Below are 11,672 nucleotides of genomic sequence, written 5' to 3'. Positions count from 1 at the left end.
CTGTATGAAGGAGAACTGAGAGAGAAGATGAAAAGACCTATTGGGCTGTAGTACCCTCAACCTCTATGTGTTGTGCAGTAGCCGGGCGAGAAGACTTCGTAATCAGCGCTGATCGCTGGTTCTGAAAAATATGTGGGTGTTAGGTCTCTCTCTCACTCTATGGCTCTATGGTACTGCCTAATGATCTCTCTATGAGTGATGTAATGCTCAGGCACCCTGTCTGTGGTTACTCCTGTCTGAGAAATACGAGACTAACAGCCCATATAGTCAGACAGGGTTGCCTCAGGCAGGAGACATAGAAGACTAATGCACATAGTCGACAGGGTCTGCATTAATGACATTATTTAGAGACAAACGAGGCGCCACATATCAGACAGGGTTGCAATCAGGAATAGAGGAGACTAACGCCACTTGGTAGTCAGAACATGGGTCTGCATCACAGGCATAGAGATGAACTAACAGCCCACATAGTATGCAGTACAGGGTCTGCATCAGGACATTAGAGAATAAGAGACCACATGGTCAGAGACAGGGTTGTGTCTGCAATCATGGAAATAGAGATTAACAGCCCACATAGTCAGTATTTCCAGACAGGGTCTGCATCAGGACATAGGAGAGACTAACAGGCCCAATTACGTCAGCGGGTCAGGGTCTTCATCAGGACATAGAGGCTAACAGCCACATAAGCAGTATAGAGACAGGGTCTCATCAGGGAACTAGATGAACACTATTGCGTGGCCCAATAGTCAGACAGTAGGTCTGCATTCAGGACTAGAACTATTTAAATACAGCGTTAGTCTTCGGGCCAGATTCTCACATAAGTCAATGAGATACAAGTATAGAAGCAGGGTCTGCTGTCATCAGGACATAGGATTGTAAAGCTGCCAGCATAGTCTAGATCAGGGTTTTGTCATCATGGACAAATAGCGAGACATAATACCGCCCCATTCTGACTCTGGCTTTTATAGTCAGCAGGTTAGGGTCTGCATCAGGACATAGAGAGCCGTACTGAGTCATCCCTTACATATGTCAGGGGACAGGTCTGCTGCAGGACATAGAGGACGAAAACATCGCCCCATAGTAAGTATACGGGTCTGGCATCAGGACACGGAGATATGAGTCTAATCGACCCTACTTTGTTAGCACATGTTTCCCGCACATTATAGTGCAGACAGGTGTCTGCATCAGGAATAGAGACTTATAACGCTTTCACTATGCTTTATGAGTAGTCAAGACGAGAATCTAGTTGGTTGATGCGGGATCTAGAACTGAATGAACAGCCTCGTATCGACAGGGTCTTAGGCATCATGCGACATTAGGAACATATACTCTGTTATCAAAGTTACTACCGACGGGCACGCATGGTCGCATGTTAAATATTCAGTCAGAGACAGGTATGGTGTCTGCATTCAAGAAGTTGTGACAGCTGACCGTGTTAGACGGAGAACAGACCACATAGTTCAGAGGACAGTGCTACAGGGTCTTGGTCATCAGGAATTTGATTTTAGGAGAGACTACACCACATAGTCGGGTCAGATCATGATATGGGTCTGCATAGGTACATGAGCAGAGTAATCAGCAATTAAATCAGATCTTTCTGCTAGTCCAGACCGCTCCCATCAGTCAGACAGAGTGGTCATGATTAATACTCAGGTAGTACAGTGATATATAGAGACTTATTCTTAACACTTAAGCGACATGCGAATCTAGTCAGAATTCAGGGTCTTGGCAATACAGGAGCATAGAAGACTGATAATTAATAAATAATAACTTGAGACATATGTCAGTACATTGTTTTGAGGGTTGGCTCAAGGACATTGAGAGAATATAAAAGACGTCTCTATGTCCTGATGCAGACCCTGTCTGACTATGTCAGCCAACCCGTGTTGTTGCTGATTGACAGTATGTGTTTGTTTTACATTTCAGATCAACACCAATGGGTTCGTTGCCATGGCAGAGCCCAGTGCTGAGTCCACATACCTTGGTAAGATGCCCGCCGGGTTCGGCATGATCGCGGCCCTGCACGGCGACCTGGATACTGGTGACGGCGTGGGTAAGGTGTACTATCGTCAGGACTCCAGCCCAGCCACCCTGCGGCAGGCTGCAGAGCAGATCAACAGGGCTTTTCCAGAGGACGATGAGGTGAGAGAGAGAATGTACAGAGAAAGAGAGAATGTACAGAGAGAGAGAGAGCGAACATATGTTTTACTTTAACCAAGACATTGTACAACTGGCAATAAGCTGAATTGCGAGTACAATTTACATTGTAAAAATATTTCACTAAAACACTAAAGAAAATACATACCGTTAGTCTAAGCACTGAATGAATTAAAGTAGCTGTTACTTGTTTTTATGAGGTGGAGCCGGAACACACGGTGGTCGTCACCTGGGTAGATGTGGCTTCCAGTCAACACCATGACCACAGCAGAGGAGACGGACTGGAGAAACAGGTGACATCAGAATTACCAGTCAATCAATCAATCAAGTTGATGTATTAATGTGGAAAGAGATTTAACAAAATGCTTTAGAGTTGCCCGGCCTGGACCCCAGAGTGAGTGACATTCTTGTGTCTGACTCGTAACAAGGTAACCGTGTTGTAACCTGTCTTTCAACAGAGGAATAGCTTCCAGCTGGTGATCGCGTCAGCTGAGACCACCTCCTACGCCATCCTGCTCTACCCCAGGAAGGGCATGCAGTTTGCCTCCACAGCTGTAGGAGGCAGTAGTCAGGCCATGCAGGCGGGCTTCAGTCAAGGGCTGGTTAACTACCTGGTGTTCAGCACCCGACAGGGACCGTACTACCGCATCACCACCGAGAGGGAGACCTCTGTCAGGGCGCTAGCAGAGTAAGTACTGGACTTTTTATTTATTTAAATAACAGGGAAGACATATTTACAACCTGGAATTAAAATTGATTTTTGTGGGGTTTGTATCATTTGATTTACCCAACATGCCTATCACTTTGAAGATGCACATTTTTTTATTGTGAAACAAACAAAACATTCACCTGATCAACAGTCAGGGCAATAGCATACATCGTAGTATCATCTGCATATAGATAAACATTTCAAAGATTGGACCAATAGTGTCTATATAAATAGTGAAGAGAACAGGTCCCACCATCGACCCCTGTGGTACACCTTATCTACTTCTAGAAAATCAGACTTAACCCCATCAATCACGATGGCCTGAGTTTTGTCACTAAGATCATCATGAAACCATGAGCAGGCGTCAGAGCTCAGGCCTATCGAGGACAACTTATTTTAATAAAATAACATGATCAACAGTATCAAAAGCTTTTGACAGGTCCACAAACAAAGCAGCACATTTCATTGTGGTGTCTAAAGCATTGACAAGATCATTAACTACTGAAGTGTTTACTGTAATAGTGATATGTCCAGGACTAATCCCTGATTGGATGTCCAGGACTAATCCCTGATTGGATGTCCAGGACTAATCCCTGATTGGATGTCCAGGACTAAACCCTGATTGGATGTCCAGGACTAATCCCTGATTGGATGTCTAGGACTAAACCCTGATTGGATGTCCAGGACTAAACCCTGATTGGATGTCCAGGACTAAACCCTGATTGGATGTCCAGGACTAAACCCTGATGGTGCCCAGGCCTAACCCTGATTGGATGCCAGGCCTAAACCTCGATGGATGCCAGGACTACACCCTGATTGAATGCCCAGGCCTAAACCCTGATTGGAATGCCCAGGCCTAAACCCTGATGATGCCCAGGACTGAACCCTGATTGAATGCTCAGGACCAAACCCTGAATTGGATGCCCAGGATAACCCTGATTGGATGCGAGGACGCAACCCTGCAGTGGATGCCCAGACTTAAACCCTGATTGGAAGTCACAGGACTAACCACTGATTGTGGATTGCCCCAGACTAAACCCTGATTTGGATGTCCCAGGACTAAACCCTGAATGGATCCCAGGACTAAACCCTGAGTGGATGCCAGGACTAAACCTGAGTGGATGTCTAGGACTAACCCTGATTGAATGTCCAGGCAACCTGAATAGCCCTGGGAACTGTGGATGCTCCAGGACGCACCCTGATGTGGATGCTCCCAGGATAAACCGCTGATTGGATGTTCTAGACTAAACCGCTGATTGGATGTCTAGCGACTAAAACCCTGATTGGAGCCCAGGCCTAAACACCTGATTGGATAGTGCCCCAGGACTAAACCCTGATTGGATGTCTAGGGACTAAACCCGTCTGATTGGCAATGCCCAGGCCTAACCCTGATTGGGTGGGTGATGCCCCAGGCCCTGAACCCTGATGGTATGTCGCAGCGACCTAAACCCTGATTGGATTGTCCAGAACTAAAACACCTAATTGGTGTCCAGGCCTTAAACCTGATTGGATTTGTTCCCAGGCCTAAACCCTGATTGGATGTCCAGGACTAACCCGATTGGATGCCCAGACTACACCCGTCTGATTGGTAATGTCCAGGACAAAACCCTGATTGATTGGAATGTCCCAGCCTACAACCCTTATTGGAGTCCAGGCCTTAAAACCCTGATGGTATGCTAGGACTAAACCTGCTGACTTGTGAGTCCAGGACTAAAACCCTGATTGGATTGTCCCAGGCCTAAACCCCTGATGGCATGTACCCATGGGCCTAACGACCGCTGATTGGATGCTCTGAGGACTCAACCCTGATATGGGATGCCCCAGGCCTAAACCCTGATTGGATTCGGATCCCATTGGAGCCGACTAAACCCGATTGGAGGTCCAGGACTTAAACCCTGATTGATTTAGACTACCCTGGAATGCGGACTAACCCTGATTGAGATGTCCTAGGACTCAAACGCCTGATTGTGATGTCCAGGACGAAACCCTGTGATGATGGCCAGGACTAAACGCCGTAATTGAGTTAGGAGCTTAAGGACCGCTGGCATTGGTTACATTCGAAATACATTTCTCAATGAAAGAAAAGCAGAACATTGTACATTTACCGCAAGGATTAAGAGAATCTTAAGCTAGACAAGGATAGCCTTGAAAATGGGCGCGATAATGATGAGGATCACTACTATCCCCCTTATGGAGCGGCAGCAACAAGAGAGGATTTCATACTGTTCTGAATATGTTCCTAAGTAACAATGTTAAAAAAAAATGGTGGGTTATTGAGCCAGACAGACTACACAAGTGCTCTTGCAGAGTAAGTTGTGATATACTTGTTCACGGAAACCATACAGGTCCTAATCTGGCACGGGATCGCCGTTATATCTTTTGAAACCAAGGTATCCCGGTCCATAGAATCTGTTTGTAACCAAGGTATCCCGGTCCTAGATCTGTTTGTAACCAAGGTATCCCGGTCCTAGATCTGTTTGTAACCAAGGTATCCCGGTCCTAGGTCAGTTTGTAACCAAGGTATCCCGGTCCTAGGTCTGTTTGTAACCAAGGTATCCCGGTCCTAGGTCTGTTTGTAACCAAGGTATCCCGGTCCTAGGTCTGTTTGTAACCAAGGTATCCCGGTCCTAGATCTGTTTGTGCTGTCTTGCCAACTCTTGTGGTCCTCTGTCAGCTGTTGGCAAGACAGCACAAACAGATATGGGACCAGGCTAGAATGTTTTGTAGCTAGACTTTTTAATTAAAAAAAATAATGTTTAACCTTTATTTAACTAGGCAAGTCAGTTAAGAACAAAGTCTTATTTTCAATGAGGCCTAGGAACAGTGGGTTAACTGACTTGTTCAGGGGCAGAACGACAGATTTGTACCATACTCAGGGATTTGATCTTGCAACCTTCCGGTTACTAGTCCAACACTCTTACCACTAGGCTACCTGCCGCCTCTACACTCTAACCACTAGGCTACCTGCCGCCTCTACACTCTAACCACTAGGCTACCTGCCGCCCCACTTTGTTCCACCAATGTCTGTGAGGGAGGTCATGTTTGGTTTCCCACAGAAGTACAGAGATGATACTACAGGATCAGGCCATTCCTTTTGGCAGTTCCTCTAGTGATCACTCTTCCTGCTTTGTCTATCTCCAGGGAGACCAACTCAGGTAAGCGAGGCGTGTGGGTGTACGAGATTGGGACTTCCCCTTACTTCACCAGCGTGGCCCCAGGAGAGGTGACAGACCTGCCCCCAGACACAGGCCTGGAGTCAAGGGTCTCGGAGGAGGCTACCTCAAAGAGGTATCCTGCAGGAGGGCAGCGGGTGACGTATTCTCCCTACGAACCGGAGGAGGAGGTGTACCGCAAGGAGCAGCCTCACCAGGGACCTCACCACGGGGGCCAGTTCACAGTCCACACGGTCCAGTACCAGCCTCAGGTGGTGGTAGTAGATGATGGAGACATCAACGTGGATGGTGGGTTCACATTGTATGGTAGCATGGGGGAAAATAACTTCACTTTGAATTCTAGAACTTCGTTTAGAATTTTAAATTCTAGAACTACTTTTTGAATTTTCGAACTTTGTTTAAAATATTATAACTACTTTGTTCTAGATTATTATTATTTTTGAATTCGCTAACCTTACTGTCGTCTTCTCCTCTTACAGTGTTCTCCTACAACTCTGAGACATGTGCCAACAACAGAAACAAGTGTTCCACCTTCGCCGACTGTAAAGATTACGCCAGCGGTTACTGTTGTCACTGCCGGCCCGGCTACTACGGCAACGGAATACAGTGCGTGTCAGAGGGTAAGTCCCCAATTTTCCTCAACTCCATAGCTACTTAATTTTTCTACTTTTCTGAACCAAAACTAAATTATCACTAAGCAAATGATCAATAAGAATATCTATCAGGTGTGCCAACGATCATGATTGTGATCTTGTAAGTCCCTCTGGAGATAGAGGGTCGGCTAAAAGGCTGACATGTGAGCGGTAACTGTTGCTGTGGTTCTTTGAGATGTGGCAACTCATTGCTAGCTCGTCAATTAAAAGTTAACTAGCCAGTCGTTTCAGATAACGTTAGCTAGCTACAAAAATGACAAAGTCTACTTCTGTCTATCAGACAACCGCGTACACAGAGCGACTCTTCACAGATTTGTTGCTGTTTTGTCTATCAGGGAAGCCACAGTGAATTCGTAACATCTGTGACAATAGACAGTAATCTTCTTCTTCGTTTTTATCAGGTAAGCCCCAGAGGATGAACGGCAAGGTGAACGGCAGGGTGTACGTGGGCAACTCTCCGTCTCCCGTCGAGTTCAACAGCAACGACCTGCACTCGTACGTGGTAGCCAATGACGGCCGAGCATACGTGGCCATCAGCACCATCCCTGCCAGGCTAGGCCCCTCCCTCCTGCCTCTGTCAGCCCTGGGAGCAGTCATCGGATGGGCCTTTGCCCTGGAGCAGCCTGGATACAAGAACGGATTCAGCATCATCGGTGAAACCAAGTCTACCTTGACGAATTGTCCTAGAATTTTTGTGCTCTTGATTAATAAGCTAACACAGTGGTTTTCAAACCTCTCCTCGAGGGATCCCCCAGACATTTCACATTGAACAATGTTGTTGGAACTAACTCACCTGATTCATCTAGTCAAGGGCTTCATGATTAGTTGACAAGTTGAAGGTCAGACTGTGCATTACAGTAGGAACTTCCTGAGCTTTTACATAGTGTTCTTACTTGTCATTGTATTTGATATACAGGAAGTCTGGGGTTTCTAGTCCTGATGTGATTCACAGCTGCTGGGTTATACTGCAGCTGCAATACCACTTAGTCAGGCCATACATACACACACACACACACACACACACACACACACACAGCCCCGCCAAACTTCATCTACACGATCACTCCTTAATTGTGCAAATTATCTCCCATTCCACAACTTACATCAACCTATGAAATTCGTAGGCCCTATTGCGCCTCTCCATCTGCTTGCATTGCTCCATGACCTATTTGCCTTATCCCCCGGGGGCTAATATTGACGTACTTTGACAGCGTATAGCTGGGGCCGACCTGCGGCGACCTGTATGCTAGTCTCTTCCCCGACCTAGGTGTGCCGAGTTTGGTGCTCTGTTTAAGACTTTTCTAATGGTACCCCAGTTATATGTCCTAAAGGACATCCATGAACCGATATGTACGCTTCTAGGCCGATGTGTCCTCGGTGCAGATGCCATGAGCGTTCTAGAGACAGGCCTAGGGTCGTTCGCTCGGAACCGATTCTAGGCCTATTTGTCCCTCTTTCATGACTCTCTAGCCCTATTGTCCCCTCTCACGCCCCGATTGATTTCATATCTTACTGCCATGACTCACTAGGCCCTATTTCGTAGGAAGGATCGGCAATCTCCAGTTCTAGGGTGATAAGAATTTGGAGATCCTTCTAGCATGGGAGACGATATCAGGCACGCACAAGCCGCGTCCTAGTGGGTGACAAATAATGAATATTCTGTCTTTGTCTGAAGAACCCTGAATAGAGGCATCTGCTTCTCGTTTACAACCAGGACCTTACCTGTTTGTCTGCAAATCCACGACCAAAGGTGACTTTAATAATAGCTTGCCAATCTCTTGCAGCTGATACCTGCTCACAATCGATTACACTAAGTGACCAGAGTGCTCAGGGCAACTTATTGACCCTACGCATTACATTTCTTGACTCAATTGTTCTTGGAATGATATGTAATTAGTTTAAGTGGTCACTTTTTTCATATACACCTTCGCGTGGAATCCGGCCCCCCCTCCGTATTCACAAGAATTGGGTGCAGTCCTACTATACAAGGATCCTCGCCAGCCTACCTCGGCCCTATACTGCACCTGCTCTTTTTCTATCCACTGTTGCTCCGGACACGTGATTGGCCGCAATGCTTGAATGGAAAAGATTTGTCAATCAACGAATTACTAATAACACCTTGGGGGCTAGTCTCTTAATGTTTAATGGCAGAGCCAACTTGAACAGAACTAGATCAAGTCCCCAAAACAATCAGCGAGTTTACGGTCAGTCAATGCCGATAACTGCACACTGGTCTTTATAACGTTATCCCCAGCGCAACATATCAACAATATGAGAACAGTCTGCCACATTTTACCTTCCTTCAAATTCGCTACGGTTAGAAGACAGCGAGGCGCATTTATCCAGCTCAGCCAAATTTGAACCTCACTCTGCAAGTCATTTCAACCACTACAAGCTGTCCGCTACAAGTTTCAAGTATAAACACTTTGTAAGCAGTATTCCTTTTGCGCCGTAGAGTAGTCTAAACTGGATAAAGTGAGCTCCTGGCTCTCAACGGTTTCCCTCTTGAAGGGACTCGTTCAGATCATGAGCGCTTTTCACGGGCCTCCAGAAAACATTCGCCATCGCACTCCAACACCTCGAGGCAAAGTTAAAAGAAAGGCCATGGGACGTCATCTGATGCGATTATTCGCGAGATGGCGCAAGAGATCCAAAATGCTATAGTATGAACCTTTAGCGCAATAACTCATCGACTTCACAATGAGGGCAGACCCGCATCACATTAGTAAAAGCTATAACGATTACAAAAAAAACACACTAATCGATTACTGTAACCCAACAGAATCAAGGAGGCTGTGGCACTAATTGGGAGGGACCAGGCCGAGGTAATGGTTGGAGTTGTATAAGTCGGAATCGTATCCAATACAATCAACACATGGTTTCCATCTGTTGATCCATTCCATATTCGCCCGTTCAAACATTATTATGAGCGTCCCCCAGCAGCCTCCACGCACATACATCTATCAGACTCTCTGGTCTTAGCCTGCGCCTGCCTGATATGCAGTTTCAGTGATCTTGCAAATAGTTTGATTTCTTCTTCAAAATCATATCTAAAATTTACTTAGCTGCCTGGATTCTTTCCACGACATTTATTTTGACCTGGTGACCTCGACTATAACATGGCATCTATGTGCTGTCAAAGTTGTAATTTAACTGTCAGCTGATATTATTGCTCTGAGCGCTCACCTTTTCGGAATCTTGCAAAAGGAACTGCTACAACAAACTCAGTTTCCTCAAGCAAACCCACCCGTAACCGCACCCAAACGATACTGACACTTTAACTATTCATTACCAAAACCCTCCATGCCTTCTCTCAGCGTTTACTGGTCTCTTTATCCATCAACATCTATTACCTACACAAGGCCTTATAACGGCCCACGTATTGGCTTCTGGTACCTCGGTGCATATAACACTTAAGTAACTCATCAACCCTTCATATATATAGTCGAATGGGTCTGTGTGTGCGGCTAAACCTTTGTATGTGCCCGTGCATAAGTGATGCGAGCTGTTTGCATTTGTCGCCTTGATAAAAGATGACATGATTGGCTCAGCAGCTAGGTTGTGGACTTTGGGACTAGTCTCCAGGTTGGATTCCGATTCAATGTGCAAGGTCGTAAGCCAAACAATGCCCCCAGCTAAAAGCTAATTGAATACTACCTGAAAAGCCCCAGGATACCTGGACTTTCTCCTTGCCGACAATCTCCCCTTGTCTTCAGCTTCTATACTCTAGTACTTATACTACCTTTCACTTTAACCATGTATGTCCGCCGCCTGTTCAGTCCCCTCGTTTAGGCGGCTTTCGTGCCCCTACATCTCCCTTCTCTCCCTGTCTCTCTCTCCTGTCATTTCTCTGCTTTACACGCTCTAGGAAAGCTGGTTGTGTCGTGTGTGTTTAGGCTTTAATAGGCAAGACATGCTGGACCATCCCACAGACTACTCCCACTGTCAAGGATTGGCTCGTATGTCGTGGGAGGTTGTGGACCATGTCGTCATAATCTAGTTCAATTTCATTGTTCATTTTGCCTTCCCAAAAGCCTTGCTTCCTGCCACCAGCTTGAAGTAGCCATTTCCAACAACCCACAGATAGGGAACGCAATTTGTAGATCCTAGCTCTCCCAGCCCACCTCTGTAAGCTAACCAGCAACGGCCGTTAGGTTGGCAACACACGATGCTACATTCAACAATGCCGTGGCTCCTATCTTATAAAATAAGGGTCAGATCGTGGGCATGGGGAAAACCATGCTCACAACTCAAGCTGAACTGCTTCGTCGTCCTTTTCCAGCACACACAACATTGTACTTTGATCTTAAAGTCAGTATAGTGCAAGCCTACTAGCGCCATCTTCTCTAACCTCACTCCTTAACTGAACTCCTGTTCTTGGACAAAATGTTCTAACACAGGTAATCGTAAGGTACTTCATGATATAGGGGCAGTTTATCCCAAATTCAATAGTTGCATCCTTCCTTCACCCAAATGTCGTTGATGTTAAAACTTTAAAAACTCACCCCACACTCTCAGAACAAATTTAGTCGCACAGGACAAGCACGGAGCGCCGTAATGAAAATGTAAACAATCAACATTAAATACCACTATATCTCGTTGTCGACCCTGTCTAAAATCCTCCTACCCTGTTGTGGCTGGCCTGGATGTGTCTCAAATGGCAACCCTCCCACCTCCCGTATCAATTGGCACGTACTTCTCAAAAGTAGTTGTTCACATATAAGGCCGCACTCTAGTGGTGCCTATTTGAATGCTGCAGGCTTGATCCTGAGCTGCACGTACATCCCATATCCATTCTGGGTACTTGAGGTGATAACCTACACATAAGAGAGATGGAGTAGTGATATATGTCTCGGCGAGCTGGACAAAGCGAGCACGAGACCGGAATATATCGATGCGAGCGCTAGTAGTGCTTCCTATGAGATGCGAATCGACTCAAGGGATACAACTACTTTGTAGGTCAACGACTCCAAAGAAACT

At 46.2% G+C, this 11,672-nt stretch overlaps 1 protein-coding gene across 1 annotated transcript; it reads left to right on the top strand.

The window, feature by feature from the left end:
• The first annotated feature begins 1,922 nt into the window (after nt 1–1,922).
• Nucleotides 1,923–7,476, top strand: LOC112078549 (nidogen-1-like). The gene is made up of 6 exons (XM_024144753.2): nt 1,923–2,142; nt 2,358–2,450; nt 2,616–2,845; nt 6,008–6,327; nt 6,519–6,659; nt 7,094–7,476. The coding sequence occupies exons 1-6, from the start codon at nt 1,951–1,953 to the stop codon at nt 7,459–7,461; spliced, it is 1,344 nt and encodes a 447-aa protein (XP_024000521.2). The 5' UTR covers nt 1,923–1,950; the 3' UTR covers nt 7,462–7,476.
• The last annotated feature ends 4,196 nt before the right edge of the window (nt 7,477–11,672 follow it).

The sequence above is a fragment of the Salvelinus sp. IW2-2015 genome, unplaced genomic scaffold (genome assembly GCF_002910315.2).
Source record: "Salvelinus sp. IW2-2015 unplaced genomic scaffold, ASM291031v2 Un_scaffold5856, whole genome shotgun sequence".
Lineage (NCBI taxonomy): Eukaryota > Metazoa > Chordata > Actinopteri > Salmoniformes > Salmonidae > Salvelinus > Salvelinus sp. IW2-2015.
The sequence above is the reverse complement of the archived record's forward strand: the minus strand, read 5'-3'. Positions and strand labels throughout refer to the sequence as shown.

Coding starts and splice junctions, on each gene's coding strand:
- LOC112078549 (XM_024144753.2), top strand. CDS start 1,951: ATGGCAGAGCCCAGTGCTGAGTCCACATACCTTGGTAAGATGCCCGCC. Junction 6,328..6,518: donor TGGAGACATCAACGTGGATG/GTGGGTTCACAT, acceptor CTCCTCTTACAG/TGTTCTCCTACAACTCTGAG. Junction 6,660..7,093: donor AATACAGTGCGTGTCAGAGG/GTAAGTCCCCAA, acceptor CGTTTTTATCAG/GTAAGCCCCAGAGGATGAAC.